Source organism: Condylura cristata, unplaced genomic scaffold (assembly GCF_000260355.1).
Source record: "Condylura cristata isolate star-nosed mole 26May11 unplaced genomic scaffold, ConCri1.0 scaffold00017, whole genome shotgun sequence".
In the NCBI taxonomy this organism is placed as follows: domain Eukaryota; kingdom Metazoa; phylum Chordata; class Mammalia; order Eulipotyphla; family Talpidae; genus Condylura; species Condylura cristata.
Window position 1 is genome coordinate 19965022 of NW_004567118.1, and position 23329 is coordinate 19988350.

The following is a 23329-nucleotide window of genomic DNA, read 5'->3' on the forward strand; positions in this document are numbered from 1 at the left end:
TCCCCACTCTGTCTCTGGTGAATCCTCTCACCCTCTGCATCTCTGGCCTGTACCCCAGTTCTGTATGAATAAATAAATTTTTAAAAAAAAAAGTTTGCTGATATTGCTTTTTTTTTTTTTTTTTAAGATTTTATGCATACAGAACTGGGGTACAGACAAGAGGTGGTAGGAGCAGTGAGAGAATTCACCAGAGACAGAGTGGGGAGCAGAACAGACAGATCAACGAAGTACACTGCTGAGGGGAGCAGCAAGCGGGTCAGGAGAGGTCTGCGGCGCCATGTGGGTCACCTCCTGGGCCGGGGATCGAACTCACACTGAAGCAACTGCAGCTAGCTTGCAGTGCTGCGCTCTAACCCATTGCACCACCAGGGAGGGCCTATTTTAACCATTTTTAACTGCAGTTTTGTGACATTATGTTCAGATTGTTGTGCAACATGCACTGAGTGTTTCATATTTGTTCTTCCAGGAAGTTGTTCAACTGCCTTTAGATTTTGTGAAACAGCTTTGTTTAAAGATTCAGTCTGAACGACCAGGTGAGCGTCTCTACCTTATTTCTTATAATTCCTTCCCTCCCCATCTTCTCCCATTCCTTGTCATCACCTCTTCCCTGTCATCCCTGTATCTTCCTCATCACATCTGTTCTCTTCCTATACTTTTTGGTGGTGTAATGACCTCCTCCTATTCTAAGCCTTTCCTCTCAAGTAGCAAAGACATAGATTTCATGTTGTTGAGGATGGGAGTGCCTCTTCCTGAAGCGCAGCCAATGTCAGCTGTGCAGTGGCCTCTATGGCATTCCTGTCCTGGAGGTGGGGGCAGTGGGAGCAGGGCTCCAGTGTAACATGGGGAGGGAGATGGAGGCTATGTAAGTAAGATATGCTCCTTGGTAGTGATAAGGACCATCCCCATGATAGCAGTGACTCTAGTAGGCCTTGTTTTGTGTGAGGAGGAAGCCAACTTCCTGGGACCTGGGGCCTATATACAGCACCCTTCAGGCAGCTGAGGATGTTGGAGTTCAGCTCCGAGGGAGGCAGTAAAGAGAAAAGGTGAGGGTTGTTGCCCTTCCTCAGATCTCTGGGTCTCTGGGTGAGGACCTCTCACAGTTGGTATAATGAGGAGTCAGTCCTTGAGGTCCCTCCCCTCTCACAATAGTTACACATATGAGCATCTCCATGATCTACCTCTGATTTGATATTGCTGAAGGATCCACAACACAGTATCATCCTCATGGTTGTGACTTCTCATAGCCAAAGACAGATTAAACCAGCCAACAGAAGAGGTAGGCAGTTCCAGGGGACCCAGCATGAGCTTCTAGGCCTGCTCTCACTGGAGTCAAGTGAACCTCCTTTCTCCTAGCAGATGTGACAGCATGCGTGGAGGTCTGCAGCAGAGACTTCCCAAATCATCAGGGTTTCCATGTGGCTTTGGTGTGTAGGCAAAGCTAAATAGTCACATGGTTGCCCTAGACTCAGCAGAGATCAGCTTGATACTGAGGGTGTGAGCCACACAACTGTCATGTGCCTCAATCCCCAGATAAATAAGGCAGGACTTCCCAATGCTTGGGACTAACACCTTCCTTGCCCACAGTCTTCCAGGCCAGGTCTTGTACCAGTGCTCAGGTACTTTATTTGTTCTCCTTTCCAGAGTCGCGCTGTGACAAGGACCTGGACACCCTTAGTGGCTATGCCCTGTGCCTTCCCAATTTAGCCAGACTTCAGACCTACTGCTTTGCAGAGCACCGGCCGATTCTGTGTGTGGAGATCAAGGTGAACCTTGTCCAGGGGAAATGACATGGGGAAGGGAAAGACAGACCTGTGTGAATCCAAGAGTCATCTGCTCGGTATACTTCCTACCGCTGCAGTGGTATCCTCTTTCCAAGCTAAGCAGTCCCTGCTCCTACAGCTGTCTGCTCTTACTTCTACTGGCCAGCCCCTAGATTTAGGCCCTTTCCTGGACACTGTACACTTGGTTTGTGTAAGCACTGGCTTCTGGCTACCAGAAGGAAGTGTGTCAGTTTCTGCCCTCCCTCCCTGCTTACCCAGAAGGTACAACTTACTGGGTACCCCTGCTGACCTTCCACCGATTAACAGTAGGTACCACATTCTCCAGGAGCTTAGTTTGCAGTTACCCTCTTGACTGGGTGGCACCCCATTCCCTGGCTTCTGTCCTATCTAGGTGAGACCTTCTCAGAGGCACATACACCTGTGTGATGTAAGGTCTTGATTTGTCATGGCCAGGAGTCTTTTAGTAGGGGATGACAAAGGGCATCAAAGTCTGGTGAAGGGTGGTTATGGCTGCATGAGGGCCAGTACACTGTCCTCTGCTGCCCAGAGTCCAGGGGTGCCTGAGCCTGAATCAGGAAAACTCCCCATATGTCTCAGGCTGCTGGTTGTCACCTTCCTCCAAATGTCTGTTGTGGTGACTGGACATCATACATTTGGCCCTGAGTACTCACACTGGGTACTCAGTTTGGACTCATGTCCTGTCTCCTCAGCCAGAGGGTCTCAGATTACTGAGGGACAGTGTGTCTTCAGTGCTAAACACTTGACTTTGTTTATTGTATGTACCCCAAAATGTGGCTTTTAAAAGGCATCTGAGTTCCAGGAACTACTGGGGCCACACACCCATCTGATGGCTACCTTCTTGTTCACATATTGTCATCAGAAAAAGTGGGTTTTTGCTCCTTGGAGCTGTGTGCTTGGGACAGATCTGCACTTGGAGTCTGTCCATCAGAGTCTTTAATGAGATACACAGATATTCTGTGTTGTATTGTGCCAAACCTTTCAATTTAGGTGCCATTGTTTTTCCTCACTAAGAGTTCTGATCTTGGTCCGCAGCAGCAAAGAGGTGTTTTGAGGAGCAATGAAGGGCTGTAAAGAAAACCCAACTTTTGGGGATATTTAGTTCTTACACTTGCTCACTCTTTGGTATTGCAGGTGACAATTTTGTAGTTGGTTATGTGTCTGCTTCTGTTTCTAGGTATGTGATGCCCTCTAAGTATTTTTCTTATTTATTTTGTAGCCAAAATGTGGGTTTATTCCATTCTCCACTGATGTTACACATGAGATGAAGCATAAAGTGTGTCGTTACTGCATGCACCAGCACCTTAAGGTGAGAAGGCCTGTAAAATCCCTGATTCCTTTTGTACAAAGCTGTCTGGTGGGTGACCGTATCGGGTGTGACCAGCAAGATTTTTCAGAAGAGTTAAAGAAAAATGTAGATATTTATTATGTACCTTATTTCATAAGTCAGTCATGTTTACCAATGTCGCAGTGGATTTTATTATATTGACAGATTATACAGTCATCACTAGAACATTTAATTCCAGAACATTTTCACGACCGCACAAAGAATTCTGTCCCCATCAAGCAGTCCCTCTTCAGTGCCCTAGTCTGCCAGTCCCTGGCAGCCACCAGTCTGCTCTCTGTTGATTTGTCTCTTCTAAGCATTCCATATAAGTGGAATGTGGCCTTTGGTGACTGTCTTCTTTACTAAACATGCTTTTGAAGTTCATTTGTGTTGTGGCACATAAAGCTTAATTCCTTTTGTGACTGAATAATGTCCCAATATATAGGAACCTTTTGCTTATCATGACATTCATCTATTGAGGCATGTGTGGACTACTGTAAATAACATTGCTGTGTACATGTGTGTGTATAATCTTGAGTCCCTGTTTTCAGTTCCCTTGAGTGGATTCTCAAGAATGGAATTGCTGGATCTTAAGGAAATCCTTTAACTTTGGAGGAAAAGTAAAATGGTTTTCTGTGACTCTTACAATATTTTATATTTTGAGAAACAGTATATGAGGGTTTCTGGTTTCTGTTCATCCTTACCAGCACTTGCTATTGTCCCTAATTGATTTCTTCCCATCCTAGTTGGTATTGAGTGGAATCTCATTGTGGTTTTACATTTGCATTTCCCTAATGGTTAGTGATGTTGGGCTTCTTTTCATATATTGGCCATTTGTATGTCTACTGGAGAAATGTCTAGTCAGATCCCTTGCCCATTTTTTAATTTGGTTGTTTATTGTTTAATGTTTTAGAAGTTCTCTATATATTCTAGATCTTTTATGAGATTTGTGACTTGTAATTATTTTCTCCCAGTGTGTTGGCTGCCTTACATACATTGTGGATACATTGTGGATACACTGTGGATAGTGTCCTTTGATGCACATAGTTTTTTTTTTAATAGTTCATTTTTACGTTATTTTGTACATTTTTTTTTTTCATCTCAGTTGTAATCCTCGTGTGTTTCCCATCACCAAGTCACCCATGTGGTGCACATAGATTTTTAATTTTGTTAAAGTCCAGTCTGTCTGTTTTTTTTTCTCTTTTGTTGCCTGTGCTTCTGGTGTCATAGCCAAGAAGTCTTCGCTTAATTCATAGCTAAGAAATCTTTGCTTAATGAAGCTTTCAACCTATGCTTTCTGCTAAGGTTTTATAGTTTTAGCTCTGTATGCATCACTACATAAATCTTAAAAAAAAGAGACAAAATTAAAAAATCTAATTGATGTTATTAGACAGTTCGTTAATTGGGCTGCATCCCATCTAGCAAGTGGAAAATGTAGGGTCTTTATAGGTAGGAGTGGGTGCAATAAGAGTAGATTATCTCAGGTAATGGCACCTTCCCTTAGGGAACAGGAGAGGTCTATTAGGTAGTTTACTTAACAAGGGAATTCCAGACTGACTAGTTAAGATTACATTCCTTGGAGTGAATTAAACTGCAATTAAGTTAGGAGTTAAGTCTTGTTTTGGTGATGTGGGACTTAGCACAAATGATTCCACTGTGGGCCTGTTGTCTCTGTTTTAACAGTACCTACCACATTTTGATGCTTGTTACTTTGAAATCAGGAAATATTAGTATTCCAGCTTTGTTTTCCTTTCTCAAGATTATTTTGGCTATTTGGGCATCTGTCTAGTTTTGTTGTCCTCTTTGTGCGTTACTGTCATACAAACTGCATCTTTGTAGCAGGTCTGTCAGTGCATATTTATAGTAATTGCCTTATGCAGTTAGCTGGTAAATCAGATGGGAACAAAAAGTTACCAACGACTTACAAGTCTTAATGTGGCTCCCTTAATAGTGCCCTTTCATTTCATGCTTTAGTGTTTCTATTAGACTAGTGACAATATTTTGTACTTATTGTTTGCATTGTAATATCTTAATTACTCCATTTCATAAGATAGTTTCTTTTCTATTAAGAATTCTTAATTGATGGGCTTTTTCTCTCATCACAATGAGTATGCCATCCCCTTGCCCTCTGGCCTCCTTGGTTTCCAATGAGAAGTCAGCTGTTAATCTTATGGGAGATCTATTGCATATCGTGAGTCACTTCTCTCTTGTTGCTTTCAGCATTCTGTGTCTTTGTGAAATCTTATTATAGTGTGTCTAGGTGTGGATCTCTTTGACTTTTTTTCCTGAAATTTATGGGTATTTGCTTTTTGCTTCTGCCTGATCAGATCTTTTATCCTACTTTTCAGATAAAGATTCTCTTTGGTTCCTTTTATAATTTATATGTCTGTTAAGACACTGTTCTCTTTGTTCCTTCAGTTCTTTGTCCTCAATTCCTGCAGCTCTAAGTGTATTTCAAGTAGTTAATATGAAGTCTTTGTCTTATAGTAAGTCCAGTATCTAAACTTCTTCAGGGACAGCCTGTTGATTGCTTTTTTCCCCCTGTGTGTGGATCAGTCTAGCCCTGTGTGTGAATATTCCTTTGCATGCCTTGTAATCCTTGTTGAAATGGGCATTCTAGGTAATACAATGTGGCCACTCTGAAAGTTATTCCACACCCTCTCTAGAGCTTATTATTGTTGCTTGTTATAGTTGTAATGTTTGTTTGATTTTTTTAGTGATTTATTTTTATTTTGTTCTATGCTGAGAAATTTGTATTCTTTATTGTTATGTGTGGCCTCTGAAGTTTTGGCTTAGTTTAGTTGGCAGTTAATGGTTTGACAGGGATTTTCTTAAATGTCTGGAACCAGTAATTCTCAAGTGTTTGCAGAGGGGTGGGGTGACTAACAACTCTGCTTTAGAGTTCTCACTTCTCCAGAGCTGTAGATTAGCACCAGGTGAGAGCTTAGGGCCTTCTCAGATCTCCTGTGCACAATCTTCTAGATGCCTAGGATATACTGCCGCTTTTAAGGACATCTCATTTCTCAGCCTTTGCTTTTTAGCTTTAGGTTATTAGCCTATTGTTTACCTTAGCTATCAATCACCTTCTTAGGTATACATGAAAGTAGATAATTACCTCTGAATATTTTTCACAGATGGCCCTGGGGAAAATCTTTTTGCACCAGATGAATTAAATCTGGTCAGTAAAGACAAGAAATTTAATGACTGTTTTCTGGGAATGAGGCTTTGGAGAAATTCCCCACTGTGCTCAGTTCCCTTGGGTAGCTGCCAGACTTCAGGTTTCACTGTGATTGGTTTGTTGATTTTCAGGGTACCTTAAAAAGTTGGGGGTAGGGTGGGACTAAAGTTTTTTAAATGTCACAGTACTACCTGTTCTTATTTAGATTTGGCCATTTTTCTTCTGTCAGTGCTCTCCAGATTGTTGCAAGCCTTTGGTTAGTTTTCAGAGTTTTGAAAATTTTGATTCTGATAGCTTTTGTTTCTCATTGCCCTAATGGAGGAGAGAATTTACTCAATCATTTTTGCTCACTTGCATGTTATTTTCTTTGTGGTATTCTACCCTTCTAGGTTTTAGGGAAGTAACTTTAGGTGTGTGAGCCATTCACTTTAGAAGATAGTTTTCATTGTTATATTCATTTAAATTTTAAAGAACTATTTCTTATTAGTAGGTAATATCTTCTCTTTTAATTGGTAAAATACAGACTTGTATGCACTGGGTCATTAACCTTGCCAGAGGTGATAGCATTATAGACTTTGTCCTGGGCCAACAAAAAAATAAGATGATACCTTTCTCTGCACATTTTCTAATGTATGTTTACTTATGGGTGTACATACACAGACAATTTTATTAAGTAAATATGGGAGCTTTCCATATGCAATTATTCTGCTAATCTCTTTTGTCACTTACATAATCTTTGAAGATTGTTCACTGTATATCAGGCAAGGTATTTTTCTCTGCATATCTGGATATATGTATGTGTAGATGAGTGAGCATAGCTTTTTATTTTTTAAAAATATTTATTTTTATTTCTGTATATAAGAACTGGGTATAGGTCAGAGGTGCAGCAGATGAGAGGACTCCCCAGATGGGAAGAACAGGTGGATTCACTGACATACACTGCTGAGGGGAGAGCGGGTAGGTGAGACAGGAGAGGTTTTCTGAGCCTTGTGGGTTAGCTTCCTGTGTGGGGATTAGATGGGGATCGAAATAGGATCAAATTTGTGCTGCAGTGGCTGCAGATTGCTTTATAGTGCTGAGACTTAACTCCTTGAGCTACCAGGGAGGCCCATCTTTTTCTTCCTTCCTCCCTCCCTTCTATTTATTTATGCATATAAAAATTGGGGTACTGTAGAGGTGTGGGAGCCAAGAGGATTCACCAGAGACAGAGTAGCAAGCAAAACAGGCAGATCTACTGAAATACACTGCTGAGGGGGAGCAGCAGGCGGGTCAGGAGAGGTCTCCCATGCCCTGTGGGTCACCTCCCTGGCTGGGCTCAAACTGGTGCTGCAGTGGCTGCATATCACTTCATAGTGCTGTGCTTTAACCCATTGCACCAGCAGGGAGGGCCACCAGCCTCTTTTTTAAAGCAAAAGTGGCATGCGTACCCATAGTGCTGCCAACTTTTTCCTTCAGTAAATCTTGGTGATTTTTAGTTCTGCATCTCTTTGGGTGGATAACATATGATTTATTCAGTATGTCCTGTGCTGTGACTTGATTTAGTTGCTTCCGGGTCTTGCTATTACTGTTAGGTTAGGCTGCGGAGAACATCTTTGACCCTTTGATTCCTTGTTGACTTGGCTAGTTAGAGAACATCTAAATTAAAAAAATTTCTTTTTCTAAAGATTTATTTATTTGTGCATACAGAACTGGGGTACAGGCCAGACGTGCAGGGATGGTGAGAGGCTTCACCAGAGACGGAGTGAGGAGCAGAACAGGCAGATCGACGAAATACACGCTGAGGGGAGCAGCGGGCGGGTCAGGAGAGGTCTGCCACGCCATGTGGTCACCTCCGGGGCAGGCAGGAATCGAATTCATGTGGAAGTGGCTTTAGCTTCTCAGTGCAGTGCTTTAACCCGCTGCGCCACCAGGGAGGGCCCTAAATTAAAAATTTTAATGGATGTTGCCTTTCAAAAGTGTCAGCCAATTTATTTTCTCAGTTGACAATATGAAATAACTTTTTAAACACACTATCACTCTGAGTATTATAATTTTAAAGATTTATTCATATGATTCCTAAAATGTAACCATGTGGTTTGAAAAAGCTGCTTGCTGTCTTCTTCCCCGCTGACTTGAGGGCTGGGCTGAGGGGCATTGAGGGTGGTGGTATCTGAGGGACTGTATTCCAGAGGCATTAGCTGTGTTCTTCATATAGTCAGCCCACTGCTGCCCCCATCAGGTCACTGTCACCCTGTTGGTTTCTTACAGGTAGCAAATGGGAAGTGGAAGCAGATCAGTAAATACTGTCCCCTTGACCTCTACTCAGGGTAAGAATCACTACTTCCCTCTGCTTTCATGGGGTGCTGAAAGGATTGTGTGAAAGGACTGGAGAGGCCCCTTCATCCCTGTGCTGGTCCTGAGCTTCCACTAACTCAGGGCTCATGTATGTACCCTTGGCTCTAAGGTCAATCCAGTGCCCCACTTCCTGCTCCCAGAGAGACTCTGTACTTGGCTTGCTATGTGCTCTGCTCCAATGAGGGGAGGAGTTTAGGCTTTGGAGCCACATCTGTCACCTGCCAGAGTGGCATTTTGGGTATGGTCACTTGGAAAAGGAGGAGACCAGCACCCCTGTACTTTATGTCCATTATGCAAATGTCCTGAGGGTATGGTTATAGCTCATGGGACCCAGCCCTTGGGTTGTACTCTGACTTAAAAGCTCAGAGCTTGGCTCAGCTTTGACATGTAGGCACAGACTGAAGGCTCTGGACTATCCAGGAAAGTCTGAGGAAGTAAGAATGTTACTCTTTAACCCATGAAGCTTAGGACCTTGAGCTGGTATTCCTGAGATTACTTTTAATTGTTTCAATATTACTTTCTCTTTTAGAAATAAACAGCGAATGCACTTTGCCTTGAAAAGCTTGTTACAAGAGGCTCAGAACAACTTAAAGATATTTAAGGTAAAGGTTGCTTTTATTTTATGGCACTTTTGGGGTAAGGCCACTGGGTGTCTTGGAACAGAGCCAGGTAAACCCAGGGTGTGCTAGTCTCACTCATGTGGCTCTGTGACCAGGCACACAGAGGCATTTGGACTGAGGCTGCCTCAGCACAGGCCCTTTGGGTCTTTTTTCTGAGCCCCATTCCATGCCATGGAGCTCTGGGGTATATGATGCTGATACTTTGACTACTGGGCAGCCTCATGTTTCCTTGATGCACAGACCCTGACTCTGGTTCTTGGACCAGGATGCTCCTTCTTTATATACCTGTGTGGCTGAGGTTGGAGTTGGAGCTGAGCTGGTGCCTGGAGGGTAGCCAGACCTGTGCTTCTGGGGAATATAGAGAAATTGTAATTAAGGAGTCTGGTAAGTTAGTGAATTCTCAGTCCTGCAGCTTTAATCATTCTGTGACCCAGCTACATAGGACAAAGGCAGGGTCCCTCGTAAAGAACGTTCATGACATTTTCCTTTTTCTTGGCATCCTCATTGCCACCTAGGGTTGGCACCCTAACTTGGCTTTCTGATGCCATGTGGTCACCTGGCTTGTTGCTGGTGGAAATCAGGCATGAGGCCTCTGGAGAGGCTAGATTAGGAGAGAGCAAGGCTGGCCCATACCTGGAGGACATTGTGGTGTGGCCACTATTGGAAATGCTCTCCCCGGGACACATTTCTTTCTCTCCTCACCACTGACTGCCCCAGTACAGATTAAGTCCTTATTAACACATGAGAGTTGATGACCGCTCCTGGCTCAGGGGCATGGATCTGTGTGGAGAAGCAGGGGTATTGGATCCAGACAGCCTTCTGCCCTCTGTGTCCTGGTGCACTGTGGATGGTGCTCTTCTATACATGGAATGCCTCTCCAAAGTGAGCTTGAGGGAAGCCAGGGCGAAAACTTTGCTTGACTCACTTGCCCTGTCTGACTAAGAAATCCAGTTGGAGTGAATTTTTATTCTGTCTGCCCCTATCTTCCCAAATCTAGAAAAAAGGACATAGTTCCCTTCCATCTGGGGATTTACTTGGCACTTAGCGTGAGTCCTAAGTGGTCTCTTTTCTGACTGCCCCCATCCAGTCTGGCCTATTAGACCCATCCATAAACTGAGTGGTGTCTTATTTGCCTCTGGATGACTACCCTGCCCTTGGACCTGGGACTGAGAACCCTGACTATTTCCTCTGTTGAAATCAGCATAGAAAAAAAATACAGAGGTTGAGGTAATAGTTTCATAGCCATGTAAGTAATGCCTGATGAATGCCGTCACACCTCTCCAGGTCATTGAGCAAGCATGTTTGTCTGCATAATGACCCTTTGCCCAGGGAGTAGAGGCCTTCCTTTGCTCAGGGATCACTAAGCCACTCACCAACCTGGAGGACAGGCCAGTTGCACAGTGAGCCAGGTGGCCTCTGCCCTGGATCTCTGGTTGAGTCCTGACCTTATCTCCTGTCTGCAGTCCATGGCTCCTAGTTTTGGCCTACTTTCTTCCTCCTCCAGCACCTGTGGCACACCCTTCTTCCACAGTAGACCTAGCTCACAGATAACATTATCTCTTGATGGGTCTGCTGGTCCTATGACTGACTGTGTGTCCCACTGTTCTGGACACCCCTCTATGGGCTCTCATGGTGCCCCTGATGGACCTCATCTGGAGGCTCCATCTGCTGCGACCCAGGTCTTGGGACCTGGAGCTAACTGCTTGCTGCATCAAATAGACCCCTGGGGGCAGATCAGGGAAGGTCCTCATGTTATTTCCTACTTCCTCACAGTCCCTCGTCTCAGTTCCTATGGCTGGGGAGTGAAGAGGAGTGTAGCTTACTCTGGCTTGGGGTCCCTCTAAAGCTGTGGCCTGTCTGCTCCCAGGACTGTGCCCCAGGGCTGTAGGCAGGCCTTACTTCCTGGCCATGTGGGCTCCACAGGGCTGCACAGTGTGGCCACTAAGTACAGTGCTGTTTGGACCTTGGAGCCAAGCCCGGCATCTCCTGTAATTTCATTTTGCCATACGTGTGCTATGTCAGTGTCCATGTCCCTTAGGTTACATGGCCCAAACCCAGAACAGCTTGGAAAGGATTACAGTGTGTTTCTAGGGCTGGGAGCCACTGAGGCTTACCCTGGAAGCTGCTGACTGGACCTTTTACTGATGAGGAAACTAGGGACAAAGAGTCATCACTTGCTGGTGCCAGCTACTGCTGGGGCACAAGGACCAGCATTTCTTGGGGTGTTCCTCTGATACCACAGTCCTCTGTCAGAGTCATGGTGTTGGGCCTACTGAGTGGTGAGTAAAAAACACTCCCTGCCTTGGAAGTGTTGGTGCTGGAAGGAGTTTCTTTGCTGGACTTAACTTGTAGAAGCTTATCAATTTCTACCCCTTTCATGCTGGCAGTCTTACCCATCCTGATAGGAACTTGGCCTAAATTGATGTTGAATGACCCTGCCAAGATGGTGGTGGTTGACAGACACCTGCACTGGCTGAGAAGTTTGGTTGCTGCTGGTCAGAATAACAGTGTTTCTCAGTAGTGAGTGGGTAACATGGCTCTTATGTACCAGACCTGGGGCTTTGGGATTCTGTTGTTTTGGGCTGCGTTTGTGCCAAGCTGCCAACATGCTGTATGTTCATGAGCATGAACATTTGTATGTCTGAGCATTTGTATTTCAGGTCAGAACTCTGGTCTTGACCAGAGTTTTTAAAAAGTTTCCTTCGTTTTCATGTTGCAGTGGGTATGTCTTGATCAACATGTGAGGGTGGGTTTCCCCAGAAGGCACAGTTGTGCAGGGTACATGTAAAATGTCAGGTCCCTTTTCCCAACTAATGGGGACTGAGTTGTTTTCCTTCCAGTTTGCTGGAGTTGACCTGCCTTGTCTTTTCCACCTGCAGAACGGTGAGCTGATTTATGGCTGCAGAGACTCCCGAAGCCCGTCGGCTGACTGGAGTGAGCTGGCACACCACTTGAAGCCCTTTTTCTTCCCATCCAATGGCCTGGCAGGCGGGCCCCACTGCACAAGAGCTGTGATCCGGGAGCTGGTCCGTGTTATCACACGGGTGCTGCTGAGTGGCTCTGACAAGGGCCGGCTGGGTGCCCTGAGGCTGGGGCCGGGGCCTCGGGGCCCACTTGTCTGTGAAGCCAGCCCTTTCGGCAGGAGCCTGCACCGCCAAGGTAGGCCAGGGCAGGTACGGGGACCTGGGACAGAGCCTGTGCCTGTCTTGCCTCGCCTCATGGGGCTTCTGCGAGAGCAGCCTTGACCTTGTCAGGAGTCTTCTCAACTGAGCCTCACTATCTCTCAGTCTTTGACTGGGCACTCCCTTTCTTTGTCATCTCTCAGATTTGCCATTTGAGGCATGTTTGGGCCAAGGGTTTGCCCCTCAAACATTGTCACGAATGTGTGTGTTCTCTGGTATGCTGAATGCTTCCTCTGCAGTATCCTGTTCCCTCTGCTTTGGACCCTACAAAGTAGTTGTTCCTTGGTTTGTTTCCTAGGCTAGAGAATCAAGGTACAGACAGTTGGGAAGTGCACAGAACAAGTCCTTCAGACTGGCGTGGCCTAGTGGGCCTTGATGTGCGGATAAGACTTGTGAGGCCTTTGGTGCCTCTTTCTTGGAGGCAGAGTTCTGGCTGTGATGTGGTGGGCATCTAGGCTCTGAGGTGTGGCCAATGAGCACGTTTGGGCTTTTGCCAAGAATGTTTGGGGCTCCTTGTTTGCCCTTTTGTTGTCTGCCAGCACACCCCACAACATTGTTGGGTTTGTGGCATGCACAGCCACAGCAAGGAACTTATTTTTTTTTTTTTTTTTTTTGCTGACTGGGAAGTTTTTGTGTTAACAACCCCTGTGGTCTCACAGCCCTCTGTGGGCACGTCAATGGAAAGACTGCCCGTTCCTGCACTGACTCTTCTGTGTTGTTGTTTGCTGAAGCTGTCCAGTCACAAGAAGCTGTCCTCTCTTTCTGTTCCCTCCACCCTATACCTAGTTTTTCTTAACACAGATGTATTTGGGTTTTTCTGGTTTCAGAAGTGGTATCTAATCATTTCATAAATTTTGATAAAGTTATGCCATACTGCTTTCAGGTAGCTAAAATGGGTCTAGAAGGACACACTGAAAAGCATGCTACTGATACTGGAGACTTCTTCCACCTTCCTCTGTGGCAAGTGCAGCTTAAACAACAAGGTTTTGCTAAGCCAGAAGGAAAAAGAAAAATATTGGATGGCTTCACCTATAGGGGGAGTATAGGGGAACCAAGTAAGGAATCAGGGGGAAAAATAATAAATAAAAAACCAAAACCTTAACAGGCAACTGTAAATCAGACATTCTGCAGGGGAGGGAAGGAGCACAAAGGACTATGGTGATGGTGCATGGGGTGAATTGGTGCTGGGAATTTAATGGGACTACACTTGAGAGGAGAAAGCATGCACTGTACAAACATGAACAATGATATAAAACATATAAATCAATTTTAAAAAACAAGGTCATGGCCTACATACTATTTTGTAACTGGTTTTTTTTTTTTAAATCTAATTAGCATAAATCTGTATCTGGATCAGCATGTTTATTTCTTGAACTTTTATTGGCCATTCCCACATAGAACAGCCTGTAATTTTGCAGATCCCTCCCAGCTGGCCTGTGACCATTACTCTGTATCAGGTAGCTGAGTGCATCCTGTCAGAAGTGGGAGGTCAGCATCAGGATGGCCTGCGGCCATAGCTGTTCTCTTGAGGACCACTCCTTGTGGTCATTTTTTCATGGGATTTGGCTTGGCTCTGGAGTATAGGAAATGGCCTGCATACAGCAGGGACCCATAAGTGTTCATGTGTAGAGTGGCCTTATTCCCACACTGTCCTGTGGTGACTTCTATTTTATTGGTGGTGGCTTTGACCTGTCCTTGGTACCTAGATATGGGCTGTGTTGATGATTTGGAGATGTTGACATGATCATTTAAACTTTTGTGCTTTGTCTTATTTAGAAAGAGGATGCTCTCTCTAACCTAGATCTGGGGTTGGTCTGGTGGAACTTGGAGATTGTCTTGAAAGGCAGGAAAGGACAGCGTGAGAGCGGACCACCTGCCCTTTCTTCTGTGCCAGGCCAATTGTCTCAGCCCACCAACTCTGTAAGGCTGGATGAGGCCTGCACCCTGCCACCTTCAGTTCCTGACAGTAAACCTCTCATTTTCCCTGATGTTCTTGGTAGGAAAACCCTCCCTGGAGCAGTCGGGGTTACCGAAGGGCTGTCTTCTGTACAAAACCCTCCAGGTGCAGATGTTGGACCTGCTGGACATTGAAGGCCTCTACCCTCTGTACAGGCGGGTAGAACGGTACTTGGAGGAGTTTCCTGAGGAAAGGTAAGGGCCAGGCCCTGGGTGTCCCCCCATTTATACATCGGGATGACCCTGAGGGTGCAATGGAAATGGGAGAGGAGGGAGTCCCAATAAGAGCACAGCCGGGCTTCCCAGGGGGATCACCCTGCCACCTTCCCTCTCTGCTCCTGGTGCTAGGCTTGACCTGTCAGATTTGTATTCACTTGTCTGGTACTAAAAAAAAAAGCATATCCTCTGACCCTGACAATCCCCATATGGTCATGGACCTTTCTGTGTCCTGAGTCAGGGCAGAGCCTGCAGGGGGCAGCGCTGCTTCACAGGGGAGCCATTCTGCCCAAGCCTGAGCTCCAAGTGTCAGTTGGCCTTTGGCGCCTGGCTATCCTGTATTGGGGTCACTGGGGACAACACCTTGGGTGTGTGCTGGGCCCCTTCATCAGTGTTTCTGGCCTTGCCCAGTTCTTTTTAAAATGTTGATTCTTCAGGAGGAAGTTTCACATCTGAAGGAGGTGGACTACTAGGTGTTCTTGTAACCAAATGTGTGATTTTTAAATTGTTAGCAGTTTCAGAGAGATTTCAGGCAGCTTTGTCATCCTTTTTTTGTGTGTGTGTTTTTCTCCTTCAGAAAAACGTTGCAAATAGATGGGCCTTATGATGAAACATTTTACCAGAAGCTGCTTGATCTTTCCACTGAGGATGACGGGACACTAGCCTTTGCACTGACAAAAGTGAGTGGGCTCCTCTGAAAACATACTGTGTGTTCCTTAGGTTCTTGACACTAAGTTGGGTTTTCACAAAAAATGCTTCCTACTACCTATTTATGATGGTTAAAGCACAAAAACTGAGGATTAAAAAAAAAAAAAAGCTTGGGCCCTCCCTGGTGGCGCACTGGATTAAAAGCATAGCACTGTGTAGCTGCAGCTGCTTCGGTTTGAGTTCAGTACCCAACCTGGAGGTGAGCCACATGGTGCAGCAGACCTCTCTTGTCTCACCTGCTGCTCCCCTCAGCAGTGTACTTCCTCAGTCTGCCTGTTCTGCTCCCCACTCTGGCTCTGGTGAATCCTCTCACTGCCCCTGTACCTCTGGCCTGTACCCCAGTTCTGTGTGCATAAATAAGTAAATCTTTTAAAACACTCAAGTTTCCCCAGATGACAGGGCCAGGTAATGATATTGAACATGACTTTAAATTTTTGGATAGGAGTCCCCTTGGTTTGTTAGGCTCCCACCTACCCGGGGCCCAGCTTTCACCACTGATGTTGGGATCATTCTCTGCTGCCTCAAAATGGACTGTGTGGGGGTGACTTTCTTCCATTACTTAGGCCAACGGGCAGCCTGGGAGAATCTTTTAGGGATAAAGGACTGGTGCTATTCTTTCTTGTTCTGTGAAATTGGAATTTAGGGATTCCATGAACCTAGATAGAAAAAAGTCACAACTTTATTTTCACTAACCTATGACTGAAAATTTGTTTAGATGCTACATAAATATTTGAGATAGATTGCATGTTAGTGCATGCATTTCTGTGTTTTTATTGTTTTTACAGCCCTCCATTTAATGGATATACTACAATTTATTCATTCTATTTGACAGATAATTGGGTTGTTTGTAGTTTTTTTTTTTTTTAAGATTTATTTATTTATGTTACAGAATTGGGGTACAGGCCAGAGGTGTGGGGGCAGTGAGAGGCTTCACCCAAGACAGAGTGGGGAACAGAATAGGCAGATCAATGCAGTACACTGCTGATGGGAGCAATGGGCGGGTCAGGAGAGGTCTGCCACGCCATGTGGGTCACCTCTGGGATGGGGATCGAACTCATACTGAAGTGGCTTTAGCTTCTAAGTGCTGTGCTTTAACCTGCTGTGCCATCAGGGAGGGCCATGTTTGTAGTTTTTAACTGTTTTGAATAAAACTGCTCTAAATATTCTTAAACAGATTTCTTGGTGTGCATATGCATACATTTCTTTTGGAACTACATCTAAGAGGAAAGCTTCTGATTGGATCTATGAGCACTTTTAGCTTAAACAGGTACTGCTCAACAGTTTGACCTATTGACAATCCAGGCACCAGGCTGGGGTAGTTAAGAAGTTACACATCCTGTCTCACTTGTTGGTGGGACTTTCTAATTTTAGCCATTTAGTGTTTGTGAGGGTGGCTTCTTGCAGTAATGGGATGAAGCACTTTTTCATATGTTTATTGGCCATTTTTATTTTTATTTTTTAGGGGAAGTACCCATTTAAGTCTCTTGCCTTTTTTTTTTTTTTTCTTTTTTTTGCAGGTTGTATTTTTCTTATAGATTTGAAGAGGTCTTGATGTATTTTGGATATTATCAGTTATCTGTACTGCAGGTATTTTCTCCCACTCTGTAGCTTGTCTTTTCATTCTCTGGAGTCCTTTTAAGATACAAAAGTTCGTAATTTTAAGGTAGTTTAGTTTATGTTGTTTTCCTTCATAAGATGTCTTTATTTTTTATCTATCTTAAGGTTATAAAGATACTTTAGAAATGTTACTGTTTTGCTCTTCACATTTGGAAGGGCAATCATCTGCAGTTGACTTTTGGTATGGAATGAAATAGTTCACTGTCATATGGGATTGTTCCAGAATCAGAATCATAGAAATTGTGCTGATCACTGTGGAGTCTTGATACCCTGTTGGGCATGACCTTCTACCTTCTTCAAAGAAAGAGTCTTTTCTTTGATAAGTGCCTTAAAAGACCCTTTTGAAACAGCTTTGATAAGTACCTTCTGTTTGTCCACATAAATTTTGGAATCAACTTCTTCAGTTCTATATGGGAAAACAATAACAAAACAGTTGGGTTTTCAGTTTGTTGCACTAAAGTGATGATAAGATGACATTTTTGCAGTAGTGTGTCTTTTTCTTAAGTATTACTTAAAATTGCTGAAAACATGATTTTCTTTAGAGCAGTCTATTTATAGGTCTACTCCCAGATATTTTATGGTTTTAGAAATCATTGGTGTCTTGTAAAATATTTCATTTTATTTATTTTTTGTTTGCTTGATTTAATAACTGAAGTAACATTAGCTTACAACGTTGTATATACAATGGGGAGATAGGCACACACTTTCCCAGATATGTGTCACTGCACCATACCCACCACCAGAGCACCCGTAATCCTTTAACATTTTAAATATGGATTTATGGGAATTTTAATTCATTCTGTCTGACCCTATATGTTGTCAGCCTTGTTAAACTCAACCTTAATAGTTTACTTTATTGCTTTTATTCATTGTTATATTGCATATAGTTAAATAAATGTGGGAATTCCAGTCTTGTTTCTAATCTTAAGAGATTTCATTAATCTACTCGTTTTCTTATTATTAAATGTTAAATATAACAGGGTTATTTTTAGGATCACTTTTTTTTTTTTAAGATTTATTTATTTATTCATACAGAACTGGGGTACAGGCCAGAGATGCGGAGGGTGAGAGGATTCACCAGAGTGAGAGAGCAGGGAGCAGAACAGGCAGATTGACGAAGTACACTGCTGAGGGGAGCAGCAGGTGGGCCAGGAGAGGTCTGCCACACCATGTGGATCTCCTCCGGGGCAGGCGGGGAGCGAACTCATGCAGAAGTGGCTTTAGCTTCTTAGTGCAGTGCTTTAACCCTCTGTGCCACCAGGAAGGGCCCAGGATTACATTTTTTAAAATAAATAACCATGATAAGACTAAGGAAGTTCCCTTCCCTTCATTATTTAAGAGTGAAATGAATGTTGAATTATATCGGTGCTTTTTCTGTTTCTATTGAGATGATCACATAGCTTTTGCCTATTTTCTGTTGTGGATAATTCCACATTTTGTAGTGAAGTAATATTCTTTTCATATATCAGAGGTATGTGGCTTTCTGATATTTTGTTGAGGGTTTTTTTTTGCTTATATATTTGTGAGCAATATGAGTTTTTTGTAATTTTTGTTAGGTCTTGGTATCAAGGGTAAGACTGCTTCATAAAACATTTGAAGAGTATTTGCTCATTTCTGTTCCCTGGAAGAAGTGAAGTAAGACTCATATTAATTCCTTCTTAAATACTTTGTAGAACCACAAGTGAAACCATCTGCGCCCGTAGTTATCTTTGTGGGAAAATTTTAAATGATGGTATCAATTTCAGATTTTCTATTTCTTATTTTGTCAGTTTTGTTAAATTTTGTTTTTCTAGAAATTTGTTTTAGCTAAAATTTTCAAATGTTGGCATATAATTTTTAGTAAATTCTCAATATAAGAGCTGAAGAACTTTCTTTTATTCATAACTTCTGGTATTGGTTTTCTCTTTTCTATTTAATTAATTTCTGCTCTTTTTTTCTTCCTTTGGATAATTTGTCCTTTCGATAGCTTTTTTTTGGCATTTCTTTCTTTCTAAACTGTGTTTAAAGCTAAGCATTTTCCTCTAAAAAGGATATAGAATGTACTGATTATAAGTAAAATTGCATTTCTCCCTAATACCATAGTGACTTGATTACTATAGCTTTGCATTATAGTTTGATGCTAAGGAGCATGATACCCCCATTTTACTTTTTTATTTTGGTTCTTCAGGTTCTTTTGTGATTCCATACAAATTTTAGAATATTTTGTTTTATTTCTGTGAACAATATTCTTGGGATCTTGATAGGAATTGCGTTGAATCTGTATATTGGTATAGGTAACATGTCCATTTTGGCTGTATTGTCTTTCCATTTCATTTGCTACAATTGTAAGGACACAATATTATATACTTTATTATACTTATCTCTGAATCTTTTGGACTGGGTTTTGAGTATTACATGAAATTCCTGATTTCTCAGATAAATGGTCCAAGTGGACGTAAGTGCCATAGGCACCAAAGGCTGTTAGCACTCTTGAAGTCAACTGGCTTGGGGCTCTCCTGACTCCTTGCTGCATAGTCCTGCCTGTGGAATGCATAGTTGGGTGTGGTCCCATCTGTGTGACAGCTGTGGAGAATGACTGATAAAAGATGATCAATCATCATTCATCAAGATGATCAATGCTGAGGTGGTACTATAGAGCTATATTATTTTTATAAATTAGAACTATTCAAATTAAAAAATTCAAATGATATATCAAAAGTTTAGGGAAAAGAGCTAAAAACAAACAAAAAATCCCAAATATTATAGAGATCAGCGATCAAAATTCTGATCTCCTCTTGTATGTCTGTGACATAAAGTAAGCAACCAGAACTTTGCATTGGTGGCCCTGGTGGACATCATTCAGGTTAGCATTATGTAGTGTTTACATATGCTTGTGGCATGATGTTGAAAGCACACACAGAATCAAGACTCCTTGGTGATCCTCTGTCTGCAGGATCTTACCTGGTGACTGCATGACATCTTAGCACACAATTTGACCCAAGGGATGGTTTATTGCTCTGAGTAGGGCCTTGTGTGCTTTCTTAAGGTTGGAGTGATGTTCACGTAGAGCTGTCTGTGGCCAGCACACCAGGAGCAGAGGCCACTCCTGAGCCCCTTTGCAGTCAGGGTCCACATACTGCTTGCAGGGAGAGGGCAGAGACCAGGGCTAGCCTCTGGTCCAGGGCATGGGATTTCCTGTAAGACCACACCAGGGGGAGGGTGCATGTGGTGATGGTGCCTGGAGCTTGACCTTTCCCTTCCTACAGGTTCAGCAGTACCGGGTGGCCATGACTGCGAAGGACTGCTCCATCATGATCGCGCTGTCCCCTTGTCTGCAGGATGCAAGGTGAGGCACCCACTGTTTGTCATGTGGCCTTGCTCTGACTGGCTTTTGTAGATTGACAAAAGTTTTGGTTCTCTCTTGTTAGAGGCCTCTTTAGCAGGGTGATCCTTATGAACAAAGGCTAATCTTTAAGGCCTACTTGGTATCATGTGGCACATTAAGTTTTACATGCTTGAACCTGGTAATTCAGTCAATAAGGTATTTATGGGGAATAATAAGAGTATTTATTAAATTGTAGATTATTATTATTTCCTGAGAAAATACTCCTCCCCCCCTCCCCCCCAATACACACACAAGGATTTGGAAGCATTTTGGATACTCTGGTGCAAATTCCTTTCTCTCAAAAGTGACACCAAGCTCCTGTCAGGCTCCTGAGCAGCTGTTATTCAGGTATGTATGACACCTATACAGGTGGCACAGCAGGATGAGCTGGGGAAGTTGGGAGGATATGGCCCATGGCAGCCTAACAGCTGCTTAGGAGCCTGACAGGAGCTTGCTCGTGCTCTCTCTCTCTCGGGAAGCAGCTCTCCTGACCTCGTGACTTGGTGCATTCAGTCAGCCTAGCCATAAAGTATTCCAGTTACTTTGTATCCCGCTCTCTTTCCTTGGGTTGTTTCCTATACCTTTCCCCTTTTGTAAATAAACCTGTTATTGACCCTTTTGTGTGTACCTGCAGTGTAACTGACTTGTGAGTGCATGGGTGAGTCCCCACAGACAGGCGGCCCAGTCCACTCTGGGCTTCCCTGTAACACACCCACTGTGCTGCATGCTGTACGCAGTCTCTTTCCCTGGGCATCTTCATTACCTAAGTCCATTCTCTGCCATGCTTTTAGGAATTCAGGATGAGCCTGGTAATCTTACACTAATTACATAGCATCTTCAGCATTGATCTTTGAGTGCCAAACCCTATACCCAGTATTTGCAAAATGTTTCACATCTTTTTGACCTATTCCTGGGTGAAAATCACCTTACTGCTGGCTGCCAGCCAACTGTTTTTCTGTTTTGAAGGAAGTGTTCATAGGAATTGTGCTTCCTGGCAAGCACAGAATGCTCCACTTTCTGATAGAATATACTGAGGGGTATTTACAGGGCATACAAAGTCCAAATTGTTCTTTTTAGTTGAAAAATCCAGTTCCACCCTAAGGAGGTGCCCCTGAAGCTCAGCTATGAGGCCTCCATTCTGGGTTGAATTGGTGTTGGTAGATAAGAGAGAAACACATGGGTGTTCTCCACCCTCCTGAAGTGAGTGTGCAGCTGGGAGGTAGACACGTGTGAATAAATTTCCTAAAACAGGTTCAGAGGCTGGTGTGAGACATGAAAGGGCTACTGCAGTACAAGCATGCCATCCATTCTGCTGGCACCTGAGTGCTTGTGCCTGGTCAGCTGTGCTGTCGAATGGAGATGCTGCCCGAGGGGCCGGCTACAGCCCACCCTGACATGTTGGGAGAGACAGCACAGGTGCTGCTGGCACCTCAGACTTGGCGGAGGTGCAGGGGACATGTCCAGAGTGCTGTAGCTCATCTTTCTTGCCAGTGAAAAAGGGAGTTTGTTCTTAAAAATTAGAGACAGTGACTGGAAGGGGACAGAAATAGTGAGAATAGGACTTGCACAAGGAGGGCTCCACCTTCTACGTGCAGACAGCACACTGTGCCTTTATCAGGCTGGCGAGTATTTTTTTTTTTTTTTTTTACAAAGGAAAGCATTTAATGATTAAATATGGAGTTAAGTAAGGTTTTCTCATAGGTAATCTTTATTAGATTAAGAATTTTTCCCTAACCCTATTTCACTGAGAATTTTTTTTTAATTTTACAAAAGTTTATTTTTACATCATTTTGTACATTTTTTTTTCCATCTCAATTGTAATCCCCGCGGGTTTCCCATTGCCAAGTCACCCGTGTGCCATCACCATAATCCTGTGCATTTCCCTCCCTACCCCCCCGTTTTTGATCCCATTCCCCACTCAACCCCCGCAAAATGTCTCTGGTCTATGGTTGTTCATTATTTTTGTTATTTTCTTGCCTGGTCCATTATACTCCTACTATGAGTGAAACCATCCGGTATTTTTCTTTCTCTTTCTGGCTTATCTCACTAAGCATGATCTTTTCCAGCTCCATCCAAGTTGCTGCAAAAGACATGTGTTTCTCTTTTTTGGTTGCTAAGTAATATTCCATTGTATATATGTACCACATCTTTTTTATCCAATCATCTACTTTTGGGCATTTGGGCTGCTTCCATGTTTTTCCAATTGTAGATAAAGCAGCAATAAACATGGGGGTACAGGTATCTTTTTCAATCAGTGTTTTTGTGTCTTTTGGGTAGATACCTAGGAGTGGGATTGCTGGGTCGTAGGGAAGCTCCATGTTTAGCAGTTTGAGGAAACTCCAAACAGTTTTCCATAGTGGTTGTACTAGTTTGCATTCCCACCAGCAGTGCAGGAGAGTTCCTTTTTCTCCACATCCTCACCAACATTTGTTGTTGCTAGTTGTTTGAAGATGTGCCATTCTCGCTGGGGTAAGGTGGTATCTCATTGTGGTTTTAATTTGCATCTCCCTTATTATGAGTGATGTTGAACATTTTTTCATATGCTTGTTGGCCATCTGCATTTCCTCTTTGGAGAAGTGTCTTTTTAGCTCTTCTGCCCATTTTTTGATGGGGTTGTTTATTTTTGTTGAGTTTCATCAGTTCTCTGTATATTTTTGTGATCAGTCCTTTATCACTACTTTTGTGTGCGAAAATGTTTTCCCAATTAGTGGGCTGTCTGTTTTTAGTAATGTCTCTTTTGCTGTACAGAAGCTCTTTAACTTGATGTAGTCCCATCTATTTATCTTTGCCTTCACTATTGTGGCGAGGCTGGCGAGTATTTAAGGAAAAAACACATGACCCTACTCCAAGGCTGTGGATTTGGAGTGGACTCATGTCTGGCAATTTCACTTCCAGTTGTGTGTGAAGGGAGGTTTATGTTACAGTGCGATTTTAACCAAAAATTTGAAAATATTCTAAATGCCCCCCCCCCATGAAATAGTTATAGTACAGCCACTTGCTTATTTAGTTTATAATTTTGTGTCATTTA

At 43.4% G+C, this 23329-nt stretch overlaps 1 protein-coding gene across 1 annotated transcript in view; it reads left to right on the forward strand.

Annotated features, from left to right (window-relative positions):
- IPPK (inositol 1,3,4,5,6-pentakisphosphate 2-kinase) overlaps positions 1-23329 on the forward strand; it is a 40514-nt gene that overhangs the window by 13161 nt on the left and 4024 nt on the right. Inside the window, exons 4-12 of the mRNA XM_004684501.2 lie at positions 467-533; positions 1642-1763; positions 3019-3108; positions 8552-8610; positions 9168-9240; positions 12138-12417; positions 14441-14591; positions 15190-15292; positions 20183-20262. Coding sequence (XP_004684558.1) covers positions 467-533; positions 1642-1763; positions 3019-3108; positions 8552-8610; positions 9168-9240; positions 12138-12417; positions 14441-14591; positions 15190-15292; positions 20183-20262 — 1025 coding nt within the window. The remainder of the gene's footprint in view (positions 1-466; positions 534-1641; positions 1764-3018; positions 3109-8551; positions 8611-9167; positions 9241-12137; positions 12418-14440; positions 14592-15189; positions 15293-20182; positions 20263-23329) is intronic.